This window comes from Bacillus rossius, chromosome 15 (genome assembly GCF_032445375.1).
Source record: "Bacillus rossius redtenbacheri isolate Brsri chromosome 15, Brsri_v3, whole genome shotgun sequence".
NCBI lineage: Eukaryota > Metazoa > Arthropoda > Insecta > Phasmatodea > Bacillidae > Bacillus > Bacillus rossius.
In genome coordinates this window covers 3,498,826-3,523,423 of record NC_086342.1, presented here as the reverse complement: position 1 = coordinate 3,523,423, position 24,598 = coordinate 3,498,826, and the positions used below count along the sequence as shown (strand labels likewise).

Sequence of the window (24,598 nt, the reverse complement as noted above, 5' to 3'; positions counted from 1 at the left end):
AGGAGCTCAGAGCACAGGGCTCGGAGGCGGAAGGAGCACAGAGCACAGGGCTCGGAGGCGGAAGGAGCTCAGAGCACAGGGCTCGGAGGCGGAAGGAGCTCAGAGCACAGGGCTCGGAGGCGGAAGGAGCTCAGAGCACAGGGCTCGGAGGCGGAAGGAGCTCAGAGCACAGGGCTCGGAGGCGGAAGGAGCTCAGAGCACAGGGCTCGGAGGCGGAAGGAGCACAGAGCACAGGGCTCGGAGGCGGAAGGAGCTCAGAGCACAGGGCTCGGAGGCGGAAGGAGCTCAGAGCACAGGACTCGGAGGCGGAAGGAGCTCAGAGCACAGGGCTCGGAGGCGGAAGGAGCTCAGAGCACAGGGCTCGGAGGCGGAAGGAGCTCAGAGCACAGGGCTCGGAGGCGGAAGGAGCTCAGAGCACAGGGCTCGGAGGCGGAAGGAGCTCAGAGCACAGGGTTCGGAGGCGGAAGGAGCTCAGAGCACAGGGCTCGGAGGCGGAAGGAGCTCAGAGCACAGGGCTCGGAGGCGGAAGGAGCTCAGCACACAGGGCTCGGAGGCGGAAGGAGCTCAGCACACAGGGCTCGGAGGCGGAAGGAGCTCAGAGCACAGGGCTCGGAGGCGGAAGGAGCTCAGAGCACAGGGCTCGGAGGCGGAAGGAGCTCAGAGCACAGGGCTCGGAGGCGGAAGGAGCTCAGAGCACAGGGCTCGGAGGTGGAAGGAGCTCAGAGCACAGGGCTCGGAGGCGGAAGGAGCTCAGAGCACAGGGCTCGGAGGCGGAAGGAGCTCAGAGCACAGGGCTCGGAGGCGGAAGGAGCTCAGAGCACAGGGCTCGGAGGCGGAAGGAGCTCAGAGCACAGGGCTCGGAGGCGGAAGGAGCTCAGAGCACAGGGCTCGGAGGCGGAAGGAGCTCAGAGCACAGGGCTCGGAGGCGGAAGGAGCTCAGAGCACAGGGCTCGGAGGCGGAAGGAGCTCAGCACAGGGCTCGGAGGCGGAAGGAGCTCAGAGCACAGGGCTCGGAGGCGGAAGGAGCTCAGAGCACAGGGCTCGGAGGCGGAAGGAGCTCAGAGCACAGGGCTCGGAGGTGGAAGGAGCTCAGAGCACAGGGCTCGGAGGTGGAAGGAGCACAGAGCACAGGGCTCGGAGGTGGAAGGAGCTCAGAGCACAGGGCTCGGAGGTGGAAGGAGCTCAGAGCACAGGGTTCGGAGGCGGAAGGAGCTCAGAGCACAGGGCTCGGAGGCGGAAGGAGCTCAGAGCACAGGGCTCGGAGGCGGAAGGAGCTCAGAGCACAGGGCTCGGAGGCGGAAGGAGTACAGAGCACAGGGCTCGGAGGTGGAAGGAGCTCAGAGCACAGGGCTCGGAGGCGGAAGGAGCTCAGAGCACAGGGCTCGGAGGCGGAAGGAGCTCAGAGCACAGGGCTCGGAGGCGGAAGGAGCTCAGAGCACAGGGTTCGGAGGCGGAAGGAGCTCAGAGCACAGGGCTCGGAGGCGGAAGGAGCTCAGAGCACAGGGCTCGGAGGTGGAAGGAGCTCAGAGCACAGGGCTCGGAGGTGGAAGGAGCTCAGAGCACAGGGCTCGGAGGTGGAAGGAGCTCAGAGCACAGGGCTCGGAGGCGGAAGGAGCACAGAGCACAGGGCTCGGAGGCGGAAGGAGCTCAGAGCGCAGGGCTCGGAGGCGGAAGGAGCACAGAGCGCAGGGCTCGGAGGCGGAAGGAGCACAGAGCGCAGGGCTCGGAGGCGGTAGGAGCTCAGAGCGCAGGGCTCGGAGGCGGAAGGAGCTCAGAGCGCAGGGCTCGGAGGCGGAAGGAGCTCAGAGCGCAGGGCTCGGAGGCGGAAGGAGCTCAGAGCGCAGGGCTCGGAGGCGGAAGGAGCTCAGAGCGCAGGGCTCGGAGGCGGAAGGAGCTCAGAGCGCAGGGCTCGGAGGCGGAAGGAGCTCAGAGCGCAGGGCTCGGAGGTGGAAGGAGCTCAGAGCACAGGGCTCGGAGGTGGAAGGAGCTCAGAGCACAGGGCTCGGAGGTGGAAGGAGCTCAGAGCACAGGGCTCGGAGGTGGAAGGAGCTCAGAGCACAGGGCTCGGAGGTGGAAGGAGCTCAGAGCGCAGGGCTCGGAGGCGGAAGGAGCTCAGAGCACAGGGCTCGGAGGCGGAAGGAGCACAGAGCGCAGGGCTCGGAGGCGGAAGGAGCTCAGAGCACAGGGCTCGGAGGCGGAAGGAGCTCAGAGCACAGGGCTCGGAGGTGGAAGGAGCTCAGAGCACAGGGCTCGGAGGCGGAAGGAGCTCAGAGCACAGGGCTCGGAGGCGGAAGGAGCTCAGAGCACAGGGCTCGGAGGCGGAAGGAGCACAGAGCGCAGGGCTCGGAGGCGGAAGGAGCTCAGAGCACAGGGCTCGGAGGCGGAAGGAGCTCAGAGCACAGGGCTCGGAGGCGGAAGGAGCTCAGAGCACAGGGCTCGGAGGCGGAAGGAGCTCAGAGCACAGGGCTCGGAGGTGGAAGGAGCTCAGAGCACAGGGCTCGGAGGCGGAAGGAGCTCAGAGCACAGGGCTCGGAGGCGGAAGGAGCTCAGAGCACAGGGCTCGGAGGTGGAAGGAGCTCAGAGCGCAGGGCTCGGAGGCGGAAGGAGCACAGAGCGCAGGGCTCGGAGGCGGAAGGAGCTCAGTACAGGGCTCGGAGGTGGAAGAAGCACAGAGTGCAGGGCTCGGAGGAGGAAGGAGCTCCGAGGCGCACCTTCTCCAGGAACCACTTCCTCTCGACCATCCTCTCCAGCAGCTTGTCTGCGTCGGTGCGCGTGATGCGGGCCGTGGGCAGCGTGTTGCTCAGGTTGAGGCAGGCCACCGTCGAGATGTAGCCGTCGGGCGACGCCACGATCGCGTCCAGCACCGCCTTCAGGAACTCCTTCTCCACCTGCGAGGCAGCCTTGGCGTGGCGCGGCACCTTGCTGCGCGCACGCGTCCGTTCCGTTCACCCTCCGCGCCGGGGCATCAGCACGCACATTGCCACAGCACGGCCCCACCTCAGTCTGCAGTAAGCATTTACCCTCTCTTTCTAACGCACAATTTCTTCTAAAAATGTATCTGAAACCAGGGTGTCCACAAGGAAAAAAATATTTTGTACCAACTTAGACGTGAAAAAAGTACTAGATTAGAAAAAAAGTACTAAATTTTAATTTATTATGGTTTTTAACAATTTAGGAAGTTATTATGACATCGCAATGCTCGAACTTAAATATCACACCACACACACATACATTCCATATTTTTTAAAAATAATTACGCTTAGTAATAAAACATATTGGAGTTACAATAATATTATTATATTAAAGAAAAATGTACTAGATCTGTACTAAATCACTAAAAAAGTTATAAAAGTACTAGATCTAGTACGAAAGTTCTAACTGTGGAGACCCTGTCTGAAACATTCCATTTAGGAAAGTAGAATTTGGAATGAAAATTTTTGTGTTGTATTTCATCAAGAGCATCATCTGATAATATTTTCTTTTTATTTCTAAGGAGTTGTAATTGAAATCTTGGTTTCAACATTATCAATTAATATTAAATATTTTTATGCTTTTTGATCATCGCCTATAATTTTATAGAATGCCTCTTTTTTTTTTATTAATTGTAACTAATGGCTACAAATAGTTCTTCCTGTGAAATAATAATTGTTAAGCACTGAATTATTTTTCTGTCATAATGACTATAACTGTTATAATACTGCCAAACAGATAGTGAAAAATAAATAAATAAAAAACTTACAAACGATGGTATACAAAATAAAATTTTTAATTCTCAAAAAGCTGGATACTATCAATCTGGCAACAGTGGTTCCCACTACAATCTAAGCATGAGACAGACTACAGTTGCTCTGTGTCACAGAGAAACCCTGAAGAACAGACAAAGAAAGATGAATACACAAACATTCCAAAATGCCAAAATAGGCTGATGTTAAAATATAGGCTGATTTTGGCTTCTTTTCTGTGTTTGTGTGTGTATTCATTTTTCTTTGTCCGTTATTTGCGTTTCCTCCATTACACACAGAGCAAACTAGCAAAGGCATGGGCCACAAACAATGAGTTAAATAAAATTTTTCCCATTGCAGAAATCATTCAAAGAACAGTACAATGGTATTTAAAACATTTGTAATAAACCGCTCTTAAGACAAAGTTTCAGATGCCATGTTGAATTTCTTTTAATTTTCTCATCATTACTATTAGTTAAGGGCTATTTCTCTAAATTTAACACCATATAACTCTCTTGCATTTGTTGTTCCATCACAAATAATTTACAGGATATTCACTAACAAGATAAAGCTATGAAGTTCGGATCACGGATTTTATTCAAAGTTTGTACACTTTTAGTACTCCATTAGGAAAATATAATGTGCAAGCAGTAAGGCCTACTACTAGGGCACTTTCGAGAAAATCGCAAGAAAAGTTTTACATGTCAAATATGTACCAGTGCTTTGTAACCATGAGTGAGAGATGGCAGTGGTCAAATGGTTAGCATTCAAGCTCTGAAATTGCTGGATCTCTGAATCCAGTCCTATTCATGGTTTGTTTTTTTGATTCATATATATATTTCCAACACTGGTAATATTCTTTCATATATATATATATATATATATATATATGTGTGTGTGTGTGTGTGTATATATATATATATGTATACAAATATATATATATGTATACAAATATATATATGTATACAAATATATATATATATGTATACAAATATATATATATGTATACAAATATATATATATATATATATATATATTTATTACAATTCAACGGTAATATAAAGAAAAAATACATGTACAGTATTTGCATGAACTTTTATTGAATTTCAAATTTTTTTTGTCTGTTAACTAATTTTTATTATTACATCAAATATTATATTTATAGATATTGGCATACATTTTCAGCCAAAAAATTTATGTGTTTTACTTGTTGATAAGCGGTGATGAGACGAAAATTGAGTATTGACGGAATGAATGTGCGGGGTGAACGGGAAAACTCAGAGCCTGACTCCGCCCGGAACACCTTGTAGGAAGGCTAGTGATCAGACCGATCGACCACCGCTGACACTTTCTCTGGCCAGGCTGTGCAATAGAAATGTGTTGTTATAAGCAAGTTATGCAAATGTCAGTGTAGGCAAAGTTAATATCTGCAATAGTAGTTTTAGCTGTGTTTATCTTTGTAACAGTGATGTGTGTGATACATCGCCATCTACTTCAGACACTTCCAAAGGGCGATACATCGCATCAGCACGACAGAGAGTCCACAAGGGAAGGGGTTACCTCGGGATGGAGGCTTGCACCGTGTTGACGAGGACGTAGTAGGGGCCACCCGTCACCTCGGACGTCACCTTCTTCACCTTCTGGTTGACGGGCGACGTGTGGTCGTTGATGAGCTTTATGGCGCTCGCCATCTCCTTCAGGGACCGGCACTCCTCCCCTGCAAAGACACGGCAGGTGCGCCACCACGTGGCAGGATGAACCACGGCTGGATGTCTCGTCGACATCGATGCCGCAAGAGACGACAGGATGATGAGACAAGAACTGAGCAGTGATGGAACAAAGGGGTGGAGAACGAACCAGGTCTGGACGTCTCGTTAACATCGATGCCACAAGAGACGAAGGGATGACGAGACAATGGAGCAGTGATACAACAAAGGAGTGGAGAACGAACCAGGTCTGGACATCTCGTCAACATCGATGCCACAAGAGACGACGGAATGACGAGACAACGGAGCAGTGATGGAACAAAGGGGTGGAGAACGAACCAGGTCTGGACATCTCATCGACATCAATGCCACAAGAGAAGACGGGATGACGAGACAACGGAGCAGTGATGGAACAAAAAGGGGTGGGGGAAATACAACAGCTCCTGGAGATGCCAGTGAAAAACCCAGCCGGGAATCTAACCTGGATGGTCTTGGAAGAGCCTACTTGCAACAATTAACAATATGAAGTTACACAGTTTAACATCGCTTCCACTGAAAGACAGCACTCAGAATAAATCAAAACGCGCTCAGAGGAGCTGTGAAAGCCATATTCTAAAGCAGAGTTGGCCAACCTAACAGTACTGCAAGTCAAGTACAAAATTTGAAAATACTTGACGGATTAAGTTTCTATATTTTTTTTTGTGTAATATGTAATCTTCGGCCAGGGTGACTACAAACTCCTAGTGAACAATTTTTTTTCAGTACCCTTTAGTAAAATTTCCTTATAATTATTTTATATTACAGGATCACTTTATACACATCAGAAAAATTAAGCATGATAAGAAACAGGTTTTTTGTCCACTGGAATACGCAGATTATTTGTTTATAGAGAGCACAAACCTTTTCAAAGAGAACTTCCCGCATAATTTAAGTTGGACAGTCTCCATACATCTAATGTGAGGTTATAAACGAAAGTGAGGTCAAAAAAAAACAAAACGCAAGTTATCAAAAGGCTGCTGTAAAACTATAAGTTTCGTGACTTCAAGGTTCGTTACTGTTTATTTAGTTGACCTTGTGACTTTTGTGAACTGTGGACACCCCGTTCACCAAGGTCGGACATTAGCGGACTGCCTGTCGTAAATATCCTATGCGAAACCTCACAATACAGTAAAAGGAAAAGCAAGCAACTCGATTAGGAGCGGATAACAGGAGTGTGCCGAATTGAAGGTTGCCTAAAACGCAACGTCCTTAGAATCCCTACAACGTTAAAACGAACTGCGAAGACAGGTCGGACAGAGAGCGCCGTGGGGCGCCTCACCTTGTACGTGCTCGTGTATCTTGGAGAACATGAGCAGGGCGTCTGTCTCCGCGAGCATGTTGTGGCTCATAATGCCCTGCAGGAACATGCGGTGCACGTCGCCGTACTCCATCCTGCAACCAACCCCCCACTCCAGTCACTCACCACCAAACAAGTCCCTCATTACACGGTCGTCAGCTCTATGCCAGCGACCAAAGGCTCAACCCTTAATTGATACTCTATACCAGTGGTTCCCAAACTTTTTCAGCTGGCGACCCACCTTTCCTCATAGGAATACCTCCACTGTCTATCGGTCCGTGGTGGAGTAAAAAAACCTTACTTGTATTGTATCCCTTCCTTATGTATATATAATTTACCATCAAATATTGCAAATAAATAAATAAATATATACACACATACATATACCCACACACACATATATATGCTTTTTTTAAGATACAGATTGATTATTGATAAACAATTTGTGTTCTGATTTGAAAATGGTTGACAAAATATTAGCACTTTGTAGCAAAACAGATATTTATTTAACAATAGATATGTGTTTGCACACAATTCGATTTGTTTCGATTTTTCTTATCTTTTCTGATGGCTTATTCAATGGTTTCTGATAGTTTTAGGATTGAGGTGCGACCCACATGTAACCCTTCGGCGACCCACCGGTTGGGAACCACTGCTCTATACGATTTCTTTATTAATCACAATATCCTCGTTCAGATTTGCACTCGTGCCTTGCTCGGGACTCCAACCCGGAATACCTCGCATACGACTACACTTTGGACGTCGATGACGGAGGAAGCAATGACCTCCTTCTAACAGATTGTTCACACAAACATGCAATAAATATTTTCCTGACTTTACATGACCAAATTTTTTAATTTCCTGACTAATTAGATTTTAATAATATACCTATTTTGCAGCTATCTGAAATTAATAAATATAACACAATCCAACCTCCAAGGCCAGCGAGTTGTAACATGAAAACATACTTCTCGACTTGCCTCAACTACATAATTACCGCGTACTGTGTGTTTTGCTTTTTTTTTTTTTAAAAGAACAAGTTTGGGGGACAAGGTAGCATGCCTTATTTGCTTTCAAGGACAATTTTTTCGTTACAGGCCATATCTAATGTACCTAATTGCTAAGGTAAGTACTTCCTTGACATGAACATGTTTTTTTTTTCTTTTACTGTATTATTTAGCAAACTTCCTGATAAGCCTACATCTGCATACAAGGAGCAAGCTTCTAACTCATTACTTATTATCTTCACCACTCCATCAACTTCATCATCTTTTTGCTATCACCTCATTTCTCTTTCAAAAATAGACAAAGTTACCTGTTAAACAATGAACACAAGGATCATGCTCAAGAAACACTAGCACCACATAGTTACACTTACAAATACTAAAATAATTGTTAAATAAGTTTAGTTATGTTTTTCTAAGGGAATATCTACACTTTTAAGTTTTCATATTCATGTAATAATATCAACTACTTTTCCTAGATACACTAAGATGATCTATTTAATAGAAAAAAACTTAACGATAGGTAAACATCTCTATTCTGATGTACACTTTCTTCGCGTTAACTGACTGGTAACATTTCAAAAAGTTGTTGTACGTTAAAGTTACTAAAATTTTGTGACGTGGAAAAACAAAAATAATAAAACATCAGTCTACTAAACAAATTGAAGACCTAGGTTCTAAAATGATTGTTCGTTCAAAGTTGATGAATGAGAAAAACTGTTGGCATTTAAGACACCGCAGTTCTTCACTCCCACCCACGTCTGCATAGCGGAAATTTTTGGTCGCACGAGCTGACACCGTCCAGCGACGGACGGTGTCGCGGAAACAGGTCGAAGATCAATTGAGGTCACGCACCCGAGGCCGCACGTCGGCGGGACAATCAACTCGAGGAAGACGCACTGCAATTAGCATGCCAATCCGGGGCACGCAGAAACCAGTGCGTTCCTTCTGACGTGCCAACTTCTGAAACCAATCCCTGACGGGGGGAGGGGGGGGAGATGGGGAGGGAAGTGAGTGAGCCGTTTCAGGACTTGCTGGTCATGTGTAAAAATCTAACCTTGGCAACCAGCAATTTCAAGTGTTTTCCCGTCATTCGTGTTAAAACAAACTTCAAAACTCACGTTTTTTCTTTCCGAGTTACTGCTTTGAAACCTGAACGTTGGATGATTTCTTTTGAAGAGAAACTTGTATAAAAAGCACAAAATCACTCACAAAGGTCTGTGTTGGACTTGAGCTAAGACGAGGGCCTGTTCTTCCCTGATCTCCCCCCCCCCCCTCCCTTTACAGCTACACCCCGTACCGTGAACTGCAGTGTAATATTTCATGCAGGCTCCATTCAAGTCGCTGTGGTTGTTTTTACTTCACAATCTGTCGCACCATGTCTCACGCAAGCTTCTGCAGTAACTTTATGCCTGTTGCGAGCGACAAGTTACTCGTGTTTCACAGGTCAAGTGTGTACAACTTGAAATCTGAAGAATGGTTTAGTAACACATACGAGAAAAACAAACACACACATACATGTGTGTGTGTGTACGTATAAAATTTATCTCTTTCGCATTCTTCTGAAAGAAAGAAATAAAGTTCAGCACAACCCCCCCCCCCCCCCCCCAAACCTAACATCTGGCCCAGTTCAAATAACTTTGCATACACCATTTTACAGTGTGTATGACTACGCATTAAAACACAGTCTAAATTTTTTTATTATCAACAGCCTGCATATGGCAGACTGGAGCATGGTATTTTCGCCTCAAATTACTATAGCTGGGAAACTTCCATGATTTTGAGTTAATTCCCTGACAAATTTCGACTTCCCAGAATGTGGAAACCCTGTTAAGAATATCGCATCTGTCCGTGAGTTCATTTTTGTTTTTGTTTGTGTGTGCAAGGTTGCACAAAAACATTTGGGCAAGTTCATGGCATGAAAAAAAAATATATATAAAAAAAACAAATAAAGAAATACTTGTTTGGGAAAGACACTCCTGCAGCAGTAACTACCCTGTCACGGCAGTCGAACCACTTGCGCTTGGCCGGAGACAATTTACGACCTCGGGGGGAAACACCCAAACCTGCAAAACAAGGTTCTCTGCCAGTTCCACCCAGACCTGTTCCACTCGGGACAGGAATACTGAATAATTATTATACAGGAACCACCCTTCCATGGAAACTTACAACTTTCAGAAAAAAAATCATCTGCAGTTATTGAATGATGCAACACTTATCACATTAGCAATCATTTCCTTTTCCCAAAGGGTTTGAATGTTTATTCATGTCCTTGTCCATTGTTTGTTAATGTTCTTTGTGTTTTGTGGTTTTTATTTTATTTTTTTTCTGTTGTTTACATTGCTGCAGTCTTTTAAACAAGTGTTGGCGTACATATGACAAAATGTAAATAAAGAAAATAAACTACTTATTTTATTCTTTAATAATATCCACTATAACTGCAGTTTACAGTAATGGCAAGTTTTTGAAATTCAAGAAGGGTGAAATGTTAGGAAATAATTTTTTTTTTGTCTTATGATTTGAAGCCTAAGACAATCAAAATAATTATATTTGAAGGTTGGCTCTCCACTTGCATGTAACTCCAGACCCAGGAAAGGTAACTGTCACAGTGAAAACAATGTGTTAAACTGTCACAGTTAAACAAAAAATAATGTTAGTATCTATTGTCGAACCCTTTAAAACATACCTGGCTGCATCACTATTAGTTTCCAGCCACAGCACTCCCATTCAGGGTTGGCCGATTTAAACCACAATGGTTTAAACAGTGGTTTAAGTCACTAGTTTTTGTATAAAAAAAAAATTTAAAAAGAATATTTTAATTTTTTTTAATGAAAGTTCTAATTCCACTCTTAAGAACAAACTTGTTTTAAATCCATCCAAAACCAACTGTATAAATTTTAGTAATAAACATTGTACCTATAGCATGTGATAAAAGTATTAATTTGAAGTTCAACGTTAATGTCATATCTGGAGTCACAAAGGTAAAGTTTCTGGGTGTAAACTTAGATGAAAAACTAAAATACAATGATCATATTAACTCAATAGTAAGCAGGCTCAGTAGTTCATGTTATGTGTTAAGACGACTAGCGGATACGGTACAATTAGAAATGCTGAAAACAGTTTACTATGCCCAATTTCACTCTGTAATGTCGTATAACATTGAAATCTGGGGCAATGCAGTAGGAGTTGATAAAATCGTAAAAATACAAAAAAGAGCTATTAGAATAATAAGAAAGATAAAAAATCATCACACTGTTTACCAAAATTCAAAAAACTTAAAATCCTGACTGTCATAAATGAATACATTCTGAGAACCCTTTTATTCATTCATAAGGAAAAAAACCAATTAAAAAAACATACAACACCAGAAATGCTAGTAAATGGAGGATAGTTGAACATAACACTAGGCGATTTGAAAATGGACTAAATTACATGGGAGTAAAACTTTACAATTTAATATCACAGAAAATAACTAACATAAACAGTTTACCAGTATTCAAAAAAACAGTAAAACAAATACTTATAGAATATCCTACCTACTCTCTGAAGGAATTCTTTAATTTGATTGATAATAGAGAAATTGAACTGTTAATTTGTTGAATGGACTTGTGATAATAGCTGCTTCATGTTTAACATAAAGTATCAAGTATCACTATACAGTTAAATTGTGTAACATGTTCTGTATTTTTTTTTGTAACTTGCATCATGTAAATATTAATGTCTACACATACATATTTGTATGTAAAGAGAACTACATGTATAACGTGACATGTTCTATATCCCAGAGCCTTGACTCCATGTGGGATCAACAGAACAAAAATACAAAATAAAATAAATAAATAAAAGTTTGGTCATTAATGTTTCTTGTGATTTATAGGAACAAAAAATTAAATACTAATCAAGATCTTAGCAATTCAAAAATGTGAATAAGCTGTATTAAAAATATTAAATAATTAATTCATATTCTGTTGAAAATTCCAGACACTACCAACTGTAAATACCCTTTCTGTGGGAAACACCTATTCTATGGAGAATCCTTCTCCTGTGGGGAAATACCCTTTCTGTGGGAAACATCTATTCTATGGAGAATCCTTCTCCTGTGGGGAAATACCCTTTCTGTGGTTAAGTCCCAGTCAGGTGCAGATTTGCTAGACTTCAGTTCTTTGATGTTATAACTTCTCTGGTTCAACATGAGTGGCAGAAAGCAAAATGTTGTATGGGTCTTATGTGAATTTCATGAAAACCTAAACAACCAACGTGATAAAAAAAAACCTGGTTATAAAAAAGAAGGTTGTTTGGTTGACTTAAAGTACTTCATATTCAGACCCACAAGCTGATATTTTTAATTAAATCATTCAAATTAAATATCATATTAGATATAAAAATAATTATATTTAAAGGTAATCAATGCAAAAAATAGGGAATATTCACAAATATAACCATCATAAAAAAGAAAAAGAACAAATTACAAGCATTTGAAGTTTTGCACTTACAACCCTTCTCAATTAGAAAATCAACTCTGCATTAGAACTGTAAATCTAAGACTTCATAATTTTGCAGTGTTCATCATGAAGCAAAAATAAAGTCTGAAATTCCTAGAAATGAAATGATGTTTAAGTTAACACAGGAATTCTAAGAAGCTTGAATGACGCGACACATTTGCCTCCATGGTTAGTGGTGTTAGGAAGTGACTGGCTCAGCAAGGCAGACTGCAGGAGAATCACTCCAATCTCCGGGAGGTTGAATTTAAAAACACGCTCTAACAATAAGCTAACCTTTGAACCAGTACTCAATTTTTTGTGTTCATATTATCAGCACCACTATATTTCCGCAAAGATAAACCTGGCAGCTAATCAACATAAATGATGAATGTTCAACTTCTTGTTCACTTCATCTGTATTAATTTCTTTACGAGTTTTAATTATTGTTACATTATCCATGTTATTACTTTTAATCTCACATTTTACCTTAGATGGTTTTGAAGTATGTGTTACTCTAGTTTTTATGTTATTATGTGTTGTCTTGTACTATGGTGCCTGCCCTATAGCCAATCCCTGCCTCTTGTATAAATTTGTTTTTTATTGATGGTCATGTCAATTAGTGTCTCCTTTTTGTTTTGTACCTACCCCAAAAGTTATGTTATTGTTGGCCGACAGGTCATAAATTATTATTATTATTTTTTTTAAGCTAAAATGAAGGCCCTGAAAATATACATAATGGGTTTGAAAATTCCCCGCACAAAACACGTCTGATTCGGGAATACCACAGATTTCGGAGTTCCGTGGGCGGAGCGGGATTACCATCCACGTCACACCACTGCACACAAAAGGTGAGCGTGTGTGCTCAACCAGGGCTGGCCACACGGAAAGACGATGTCCGCGAAGGCCGCCCACAATCCGCTCCGGCCAGTGGCCAAGGTGACGGACGGAACCTGTTCCCCAGCTGGCGACGCCCTCAAGGTCAGCCAACCACGGAAGCTTTTTGGATGTTAACGACCGTCGCAGTTCCTCTCCGGGTGGTCAACTGTCTGGACATCTTCATTTCAGTTCCACAGACGCCTTATTACCTGCACACTTTTCTCAATATGTACTGTGTCCGTTGCTTTCTCTCTTTGAGGCAAAGCAACTGTCTATTTGCTCCAATGATGAAGCAGAACCAGTTGCCTCCCACAAAACACTCATTCGATCTTTATAAAAGTTATTTCAATATCAAGCCAGCATTTCTGCAGTAAAATATTTTTCATTTAATTAAGTTCTTGATAATGGTAAATGGTGCTTAATATTTTTAATAATTGGAAAAGTCCAACATATGATATAATTCCACAAAGATACCAGTCAACATTTTATGTAGTTCTGTCTATATTTAAAAAAAAAACAGGTTAATTCACCTTTTTGTAGCACATAAGTAAATACACAAGTAGAGACTAAGTGAAATTGCAGATTTCAGCATATAAGACATAGTATAAAAAAAAGAGCTGTTGTGTAACTACGATGCATAAGCAACTTAATAAATTTTATTTCTGACATTTCTAACTCTTTATAATTAGCTTATTATGTGTAGAAAACACCTGGCATGATAACTCCAAGTTAAATCCCTAACCCCAAATGGTAGGCAAGGTGCAGTCATGTCGTACCTGCATAGAAGCAAGCAGCTTATTAACAAGAGAAGTCTTATTGCAAAAATAAATCCGCAACGCATAAAAGTTCCATACCACGCAATGAAGTTGCCAAGTCGTTCAAATCATCTTACGACTTTTGCTTACACCACAAGCTCCAAGCCGATTTGGAGTGTTATTTGTAACGTATACCAGCCTTGTTCACAAGTGCCACACTGTGTTGTTGGAGCGCTTAAGGCTTATTACTACAGACTTAAAGTACTTGTACTGAATACAACTGGCTAACATAAATAAAACTATGTATTTAATATTTGCACTTAACCTTTCTGCCCCACAGTACTTCATTTCGTAAAATATCTGTACCAAATGTATATAAAATGACAGTAACCTATCTTGCTAGACACAAAAATTACTAATAATTATGCTACGGTTACGACAAAAATATTAATTTAAGCAAAGCCCTGTCTTTAGCTAATAACCTTAGAACAGGAAGCTTTTATTCCGGAAGAGAGTTAAGCCTTCAAATATGAACTTTGATTTGTGAAATTTTCTTAAAGTAAACCTAAACGCATAAATCACCACAAATTAAATAGTGGAGTCCACCCATGACAGAACTGAAACTTCTTGCTTATTAGGTATAGATAAACACAAAGTAATTAAATTTCAATCACACTATTCACATAAAAATGAATGATACTTGTAAATTAATTACACAAATTAGTTTTTTTCCACATGAATAGATACTTTAAATAAAAGAAAAGAAATACGGTAGTGTCAATTGTTATAGTCGTCACGAAACCTGAGGAGTAGACAAACGGAGTGGACAAACACAAGCAGCCTTACAAGAATTCCGAAGCATCACTGCTGTGTCATTTCTACCTCTCCCCTTCCAGCTGTTGCAAATAGCAAATAGCAAATAGCATGCTAAGTTATGTACCTATCCCCTCCTTTCCCCTTACTGTCTTCCCACTCGACCGCTAGTGCATGCGTTGTGGCGTCGCCGCCAACACACTCTGCTCCTCTGCCGGTTCCCCCACCACTTACCTAACTATTCCCCTCATGTGATCGGAATATTTTGTATTTTTTTTAAAGCCCTCTCAGCAAAACATTTTTCTTCAAAAGATTCCACAACAAAACCCAACTGCCCGGTGACACCGGGCGACCTTGAGAAAAATTTCCCAGATACACAAGAGGCAAACTTGTAACAGAAATGCAGCGTAATAACTTTCCACAGCAAAGCTTGCTTGCTTCGTACCCACAAACCTGAACTATTTATAAATGCTCATCGTATCAGAAACCATTCACAAAATTAAAGCTTTATCTATTAACACACATATTAACAAAGAGTCAAAGAGAGCTATATTGTTGGAAAACTCCAGACTAATTGGAAAGATTGGCAAGTACACGACAGTGTGCAAAGTTCTATTAATTATTTTAAAATTTATCTCAGCTGATATTTACTAAGTAATATAAATAAAACCACTTTCATATAGTAAACTGTTTGTTAATATATGGATACAACTTTTAAAGCACTTCAAGCCAATCGATTGTACCACATAATCACATATTCTAGTAATATGTACAGATTTTTGCAACAGTACGTATTTTGTCCAGTGATGAGATACTGGACTTAGTACAAAAATTCTAGGTGAAACATTTTTGCACGAAAGCTAACATTTCACAATCACAAACGTGAAATGAAACGAGATATGGGGACATACCCAAATTTTTAAAAAAGGCAGGCAAGCATGACTAACAAATTATAATTGATGAGCATGCAGTAATTTTGATAAATAAGAAATATGAACTGATGTTAAAATAATAAATAGAAAAATTTACTTTGTCTACTCAAAAACACTTATAAAAATTTTTCAAAATGATGGAAAAAAAAAAAGTAGACAGTCCACCAGATGAGTTCATGATTGCTTCAGTTTTTTAAGGAGCTGCCTACTTAGTAGCATGCAATATGTACTTTCAAACCCTTCTGCCATATTGGAACAACATAAAAATGTCAAAAATCAAGATACGAAAAACACAGAGCACCATTCATTGCCTATTTAAAAATTTTTCAACATAATACGATATAAACATGAAACTTGAGAAGTATTTATATAGGTACTTAACATTTGAAAAATGAACTATACATTTTATCAGCAATGGCACATACCAAAAGAATATTCAATTGCAATACTTTATTACCAATATTAGGAAAAGCAAGATTATTAAAGAGTTTGAGTAGGTTTGCAACAAAAAGTACCAAGTCAACATCAAAATTAAAACAAGGTTTTATTTTAACAATATACATTGCATTTTAGAGTTTTAGTATTTTTTTTTGTTTTAAATTTACAATTACTGTACATATATATACTACGTATTTTTTTTTTTTAATCTTGTGAGCATAGCAATACATCTATGGTACAAATATAAAAGCTATACCTCATCAGTGTGCTTAATAATATATTTCTGTATGCATTTAGAATAAATGCAATCAGTAATACATGTTTATCTTACACAGCGCAGCAACATAAGCAGACATACTCGATCCAGAATTTTCATGCAGGTATTCCACGGGGAAAAAGTAGCAACCATCTTGAAGTCACAGCCTTCTCTTACACAGCATGGACTGAAGGAATCGACTGGCGTACGAATAGTGAATTCCCCCGTCGACAGACCCCCAAATTTGGTGAAAGCAACAAGAGAAGGCAGGTTAGATACATAGTGCACGCAGATCAACAGTTTCGCGTCCATCACAGACTCAACCGGGCTGCTTTTAAGTTTGCATGTCTGGACGCTGCAACAAGTCTCATTTGTGATCTGCATGCCATGATCTGTACCCTCTTGCGCAAAAATTAAGGAACACTTTATAAAACCACGAAAATAATGTTTAAATAGTTGATGCACGAAAAATAATTTTATTGGCTAGTTCCAATTCTTACTTATAAGCCCATATTGTTCAGCATTACCTCTGGAAAACGTATCTAACCCAAGCATAACGTGTCTGAAATTTATAGCCCTAACATTTAATTTGATCGCTAAGTTAAAAAGTGAGATACTAATCATGAAAAACTAAATTCCAAACATTTTTATACAAAAAATCTAATCACTTGGCTCGAAATTCTCAAATTTTAATGCTCATGCATTGTTTGCTGCAGAGTAGGTAACAAAACATTAAAAAAAAGCCACATTATCCCTCATGTGCATGGTATCAGTCTTTATTAAATGAATTTTTACGGATTATAAGTGAATTTAATGAATTTTAAGGACCCCTAAAGACAAATGAAGGACTTTTTAAGAATATCAAGAAGGCGTACCAACCATGCAAGCTTGTGCCCAATAAAGAGGGCAACAGAACTTGAAGATCGAGGTGGCAACACTGGCCTCGCACCCAGAAGGACCTGGGTTCAAATACCGGCGCAATCACTCAGACATTAAATCTCTCCTGACAATCGGGCCTAATTCAGCAGGTCTAGTGTGGGAAGGAATAACTTCGTGCAATCAATGAGGCGTTTACTATCAGTTTTCGTTAAGTGATACACTTTAGATAATTATTTTAGAATCCAAGTATTCAAATTTTTTTAGTAGAGTTATTTTTTTTACATGGTACAAAATTATGATGGATAAAGAACAACCAATTATTGAAATGTCACTAGTCAGTTAATGTAAGAAAAGTGTACATCAGAATAGAGGTATGTTAACCTATCCAAATTCCTTTCTCTTGCCCTTCTACAATTCCTCATCAAAGTTTGATTAAGTAAGAGCTGCAAATTTCTGTAACAAAGCCATTCACTGTATTGCCTCACCAAAAATCAGGGTCCGTAATGTACAAAACCCAACACAAGTAAAACAATATAGGTACATTCTCAATTCTTCTAATTCTACCTGTCACTTTCTCGAAATGACATCTGTAGAGCATGAACAAAGCTTAATGGCAAATAAATTAAATATAAAGCAAAGTTATAACCGCACCTCTTTACATAAAGTGAAATGTGGCGTCTGATCCTTTCAACTATAAAACTAGAAGATTGAGAACATTTATTTTAAATTATTTGTTTCCCACAGACATCAACTAACTCATAAGTTTGAAATGATTGAGACACTGCAAAATACTGTTTTTTTTTTTGTAGATAAACCTTTGTGCCAGAATTATGCTTCAACTAAAAGCTCAGTCCTAAAGCTGAGCTCGACCTAGGGTGATTTTAACGAATACTTCTGGTTCGAAACTAGCAAATGCACATTAAAACACAAAAAAAAAAAGTGTTAAAACAAAAATACTTACAACCATTTTCTTCGTTTTGCAAAGAGCAATTTCTTGCATAAAATACACAAGTTTTTCCACAAACTTATTCAACACAAATGCTAAAAATTAACCAAAATTATATTTACAATTCAGCCAATTAGGAACTGTTGGTAACTAGTAAGCTATTTACTTTTATGCAAATTATAGTCACACAAAAATTACATGCTAAATGCAACTCTAAAATTAATTTCAATAAGTAAATTTTTTTTATAATTAACAATGAATTTATCCTATGTAATATCAATAAATCTCCAAACTATTCAACCCAGTTTTGCCTGTATATTTTCAATATTAAAATTTTGTTCTGTATCAAAACCAAAACATCAGCAGGGCTCTCAACATTTAACTACAGCACGTTCCAGATAACCTGGACATTTTGAAATGACTTTCTGTAATTTCAGTAAAACTCTGCACAGAACTAAAATTTTACATGACATGTCTTACACCTGTCACAATTGACAACATACAAGGACAAGTAGTTTCACTTGGCAACACCTTCTTGACTTTACGAACACACTTAGCAAGGATAAAAACTGCCCAGGTTAGCTGTAACACACTATAGTAAAGAATTTTCAACACAAAAGAGTCTAGCCAAATAATAAAGTTACTACAGTAAACATACAGAAATTTTACTTCAAAGGTATGCAATAATTTTTTTTTTGCCTTAAAACCACTTGTTTTGAAAAGTTATTGAGAATATAATAAATGTTTTTTTTTTTTTTTTTTTTTTTAAACTTGGACTAAGATCAACTGCATTTTACCCAGTAATTCTGAATGACAGTAAAAAATTTGTAGGTAATGAAGTCATTCCACATTATCGCCAAAACTTTTGGGATAACTGTCCGTTTACATAAATTTGCAACACAGTCGCAAAAGGTAAGGTTGCAACATTGCAAGTCGAGTACCACTAACGATGGCGTGAAGGGTGGCTGCAGGTAGATTGAAAGTGAAATTCCTGATTTTTTCCCAATCCCCACACACACATGGTTACTTTGTAATTCATTTCTAGTTACTCCCAATAACAGCTTACTTTTCTACAACCCCCAAAGTGGAATTAAATCACTGCATTTGGTTCTACTAACATTAACATTTCATAATAACTCCTCCATACTTGTCAAGCCCAACTAAACAAAGCTTGTCTCAACAAGAGGAGTATTTTGGCACCTGCTTGACGGGGGAGGGGGGGAGGAAGGGGAGAGAAAACACAAGGCAAGATTTAAAAAAAAATATATTCTCACATTAGCTGACACACACTAACATTAAATTTCTAACCTTTAATTTAAAAATTTAGTTTCCTAAGAAGAAAAAACTCAGCTCAGTCTCCAGTCTCCATTTTGAGAAAGACAGTCATATTCCATGAAATAAGCACACATTTGCTATGCTTAAAAAAAATTTAAAAGAGCTTCAGAAACCAAGGCTCTTGCGATGGTGACAGTTTTGATACACAACCAGAAGTTATCTAGAACTTAAAAGGTTACTTTTATGGATTTCAGAAAAAAAAAAAAAAAACTGCTCATTTCACATCACAAACATATAAAAATACAAAATACGCTGTAATTATTTTAAAAAAACCTGGGACTGGTTTCAAAGATTAACGCCGGCCCGTTTTTAAACGCGTTACTTCACCGGGTTTCCAGCATCTGTGCTAGGCATGCAGTCACTTGCCGATCACGCTGCCGTGTCTGGGCGGGGGCAGTCTCTACAAGCACCAGTGGCGTCCCTGGTCTACGCAGGGTCCCGACATACTGGAGAGGAGTCTTTCCGAGGGGCGTTGGGATAGCCCCCGAGAGAAGACGGCTTCAGGCGCCCTACTCCACAAAATTTGAAGCAACGTTGGTAATAATCTTATAAAGCGCAGCTTTCCCATGAAGTAATAGGTAATAAAAATCAGAAAAATACTTTTTCCAAACACTAAGAGATGTTCCTGTATTTACCCTGAAAACAGTGTTCCTAAATTCTTACTGGTTTCTAAGAAACTTCTGTTTACAATTAATATTAGATACCTTGTGCTGCAGCTGCCGTTGCTGTGTTGTGCTTTGAGAGAGATAAAAAAAATAGTTCCTACTGTGCATTCAAACCCAAGCATCAACCCTCGACATGGATTTCTTTGAGAAGTATGAAGGTGCAAAGCACCGACTTGTTGAATGTGACTTGTTGCATTGCTTTAAGGGGGGGGGGGGGGGGGGGGATATCCTCCATTTCAAGGGTTGCTGCTTGGGTTTGGATGCACAGTAGATGCCCACTTTTTTTTAAAAATTTTTAAAATTCAATTTATTTTCCACTCCATAATAATATACAAATAAAAAAAAATATACAGGTACTTATATCACGAGAACCAAAGAATAAAGTTGCTGTGCTAAAGCACAGTGGTGGAGGCCACATTACTGCACAGGCCTCCTAATAGTTACCATATAAACTGTAAAAAAAAAAAATTTCGACGGTTACATCAATGCACAGGTATAGTGATGCAAGATATAAACAATGATTTCTCAGAAACCAGTAGGGATATTAAGACTCTGTTTTCAGGGCGAATACAGGAACGGCTCTAGTGTTTGAGAAAAATTTTTTAATTTTTTTTTTCAATTTTATTATTACTTCAAAGAAAAGCAACACTGTAAGAATATTACCGCAACATTTTTATAGCCCAACCAGGAACTGAAATTTTGACGATGGTATAGCTAATTTAGTTCTATATTTATTATGTTTACGTTTTATACTGAGTAGTGGTCTACAACTTAATGAAAAACCTTTTATATTACAAGTGGTGAGTAATAACAGGATTGTACATCACTCCACACACCAACCTAGCGCATGGATCTCAATCCACGCAGTCTTCTCTTTTGGAAGATGTACACATGACCAGCGCCCAGAGCACGACAAAACACGTGCCACTTCCTTGCACTTCCCATCTAACTTCGCTGCAAAGCATAATGAAAACTATGGATTCAGCATTATTTTTTTTAAACTAGTGGTTCACTATTTACTTTTACACCTAGCTGTTACTGAATTTGTTTCCACAACTACTTATCCTTTTAAAACACCTACAAACTGTTATGACAATTACACAAAATTAAGCAGTTTCAATTGGCGTTTCTAATAGTTACAACCAGACTTTTAACACTAACTAAAAATGATAGAGCTATTAAAATAGTAGGGACACAAATATCATTAACAGGTAGAATAATATATAAATACTTTTAAGATAAATTATGAGCACTCCATTTCTGCAACAAATTTTTCAGATTTTGTCAAACACCAAACTTAAATTCATGTTGGCTAGTGAATTTGATTCATATATCGCCCACAGGAAACCAAGATGAAAACTGTGACAAAATAATGGAAACTACAAAAATCAAATAGATTTTTGAGAGTCAAATGTAAGGTTCATAATTTTTTACAGGCTGTTAAAACAAGTAGGTATGGTGCCAACTTGACACAATAAATGAGACACTGACAATATTAAAACGTGTGCAGAATGGTGCATTATTCAAGGCTTGATTTTAGAAGTGGTCAGATTAGTGTGAATTCCCTGTACATAGTGATAATGGCTGCCATTAAATTCAGAAGAAAGTAAAAAATTAAAATAAAATGAAAAGCACATTTTTATAACAAAATAACAAATTAACTTATAAAAATTTTTGACTTGAAGGGTTTTTAAAATGTTTTACAAGAAATAAAACCAGAACAGATTTATTTTAGCCACTGTAAGACTTAAGATTTTGACACAAGGGTATGCCAGCCATAACCCTAGTACTTTGCTGGGAAATAACCTGACATATCACATCAAAACTGCACACAAATGGCTTGAATACTGTCGAGCACACAACATCTATACAAAAAAAAAAATTCAAAAGGTGAAAATACTTCCTTCTCCAGTGAGAAACCTGTTTTAGTTACATAATCGGCAGATTTGATCAGAGGTTACGAGATTCAGTTCATTTCCTGCTTATATAAACTCAACGGAGCACAAGCTTATTGAATTAAACAAAAAATTTAATCAGCCTAATTTTAATACAAGAATAATTAAATGAATTAGTCGTGCGGCGGAGTCCGTAATAACTTTGGTTCGATAGTTTCAATACAAAAATGTGTTCAAACAACACTACAGTGTCTTTAGCACTCTACGTGGGCCACATGGTCCTGGTAACGTGATGTCAGATACTTTGCTATTTGCGTCATCTTCTCCAGGGAGTTGTTCAGCCCGTGCAGGTGCTGGGTGAAGTCCTCGGTGACCAGGCGGGAGTAGTCGGGGGCCAGCTCCTCCCGGGGGTCGCTGTCGGTGCCCGTCTCCGACATGTCCCCGTCGGACATAGAGGCGGTGGAGTTGTTGGAGGCCACTGACACGGACGAAGGCGTGCGCGCGTGACCCTTGGAGCGCGAGGACGACGACAAAGACGACGACGACGACGCGGAGGAACTGCTCGACGCGGGCTGCGCTTCGTCCAGCAAGGGCGTCTGTCCCCACATCAGCTCGTTCTTCATGCAGTTGATCATGGTGTAGAGGGCGTACAGGTTCACGTCTCCCAGGTGCATCGAAGCCAGTCTCCCGTCGGACCGCTTCAACGCGCTGGCGGGATTCCTGGAAGCGTCTACCTGCTCCCCGAAAGGCAGGTCTATCAGCCTGCTGGGCACCAGGATCGTGTTGTTCATGTCGTTGACAGCTTTGACGAACTTCAGGACGACGTGCATGAGGCTGTTCCTCGAAAACTCAGCTTTGTCCGATTGCAAAACATCCAGCTGGCCATTCATGTTCATTTCACTACAAAACATCTTTATATCTCTCGAAAATCGCAAAAGACTAGGTAAATAATTTTTTCCCCCCTTCCAGATGAAGTACAATTGGTATTTTAAGTCGACATTTCACAAAATTCCGAACTATGTACGTACTGAGAAAAATCACAGCCTAAATAACCTTATGTTATCGATGGCAAAATGGCCACAAATAACAATAACATCTACACTTGCTGTGGTAGTTACACACCCGAATTCCAACAGCGATTGCAACAGCCACCGTCTTTTCCAAGCACTGAAAATTTGCAAACGACGAGAAACACACCCGTCTCCGCTGGGCGATCACGCCACAATGCGCCTTCCTCATTGGCTAAACCCGCTCGTGACACACATGTCATTATCGACTTTGCAATGCGGCCCACTTCCTCGACACTTTCCACAGGATTCTTACATATAGCAAATTATGCTTGTTTAAATAATTTGTCTGAGGAAACAAATAACGCCCGTCACAATAAATAAATAAATATCGAGAACTATTTCAATTACATTTTCTATTCCCGAATGGGAAATTTTGTTTTCTTAATTTTGCAATACAGACAACTGAAGGTTGGAATTGTTTTTAGAAAGGAAAAAAAGTACTACAGCTGACTTGTCAAACAGGTCTGCCCTGTGGTTTTGTAATGACGTGCATGGGAAAAATACACTTACATAAATTTAGTATTTGTATTAAATGTACTTTTTGCTGCATATAGCATGTAATGCTATGTTAATCTTAATGAAATGATATGTGCAACAAGTATTAGTAGAAACAAATTTTGGATAGTAGGAGTTGAAATGGATGGAAAAAGGAAATAACGTCTATAAACAAAAGAGGGAGTATTCTAGATCCCGATACCGTGACAACATTGATGACGTCATTACCACTACTGCATTCTTATGGGTCCAAGTAAATAAAAAAAATGAACAAAGTCTCATCGATTCAGTAAATTATTTGTTTTATAATGAATTCATTAATTATTAAATACTAATTTTATAAGGAATAATTAACACATCAAAAGAAAAATACCTAAAACTTACAACTACATAATAATTACAGAACTTATTTATTAATACTCACTTTATATAAATAACTTCCAAAAATGAATCCATATTACAAATATATTATACATTACTATTTTTTGTTGTGTAGGTATATAACGTACCAGAAAAGCCACATGGAAATGTGTTGCGCTGTTCAAGACTACCATTAGCGGAGTGAACTATAAACATGTCTCTTTCTCTTTCCAAACCCTGTGGAGATGCCTGCACTCGCTGTCTTCCTGCAGCAAGAGCGCCAACTGTAGGCCGCACTGAACAATCGAATGGTGCACGCTTCTCCCCTAATTCCTGTTACAAATTTCTGCATTTCCGCCGCATTCATGAAATTACTCCCATCAAAGAGCTAAGATGTTACACACATAAATAAACATTTTTTTAATTACAAATTTATCTGATGTTATGTGAATTTTGAAAATTATTGGGAAATGTGCCACTGAGTATATAGTTAAGTTCTAATGTCTGCAAACCATTTGTCACCAGCTAAACAAAAGTCAAAGCTTTTAAAATATTTCACAAGGTGGATAAAGAGTAGGGAATGGGGCATGACTATCCCCCCCCCCCAAACCTAAAAAACCAAAGTTTAACGGAT

The 24,598-nt window shown here is 40.0% G+C and overlaps 2 protein-coding genes across 6 annotated transcripts in view; both read right to left on the bottom strand.

Moving 5' to 3' along the window:
* LOC134539441 (non-structural maintenance of chromosomes element 1 homolog) overlaps positions 1–24,598 on the bottom strand; it is a 37,135-nt gene that overhangs the window by 5,536 nt on the left and 7,001 nt on the right. For 3 of the 5 annotated variants that reach the window (XM_063381486.1, XM_063381484.1, XM_063381485.1), the window contains exons 2-4: positions 6,747–6,859; positions 5,283–5,439; positions 2,712–2,922 (exon numbers count right to left, since the gene is read on the bottom strand). In XM_063381486.1, the coding sequence (XP_063237556.1) occupies positions 2,712–2,922; positions 5,283–5,439; positions 6,747–6,858 (480 nt within the window). In that variant the 5' untranslated portion in view covers position 6,859. Of the gene's footprint in view, positions 1–2,711; positions 2,923–5,282; positions 5,440–6,746; positions 6,860–9,728; positions 9,835–13,031; positions 14,578–24,598 lie in introns of those variants that run through there. The other 2 variants (XM_063381482.1, XM_063381483.1) reach the window with 2 other exon arrangements.
* On the bottom strand, positions 19,392–23,981 carry LOC134539442 (mid1-interacting protein 1-B). The gene has a single exon (XM_063381487.1). It carries the CDS (start codon positions 22,948–22,950, stop codon positions 22,294–22,296), a length of 657 nt encoding a protein of 218 aa, XP_063237557.1. The 5' UTR covers positions 22,951–23,981; the 3' UTR covers positions 19,392–22,293.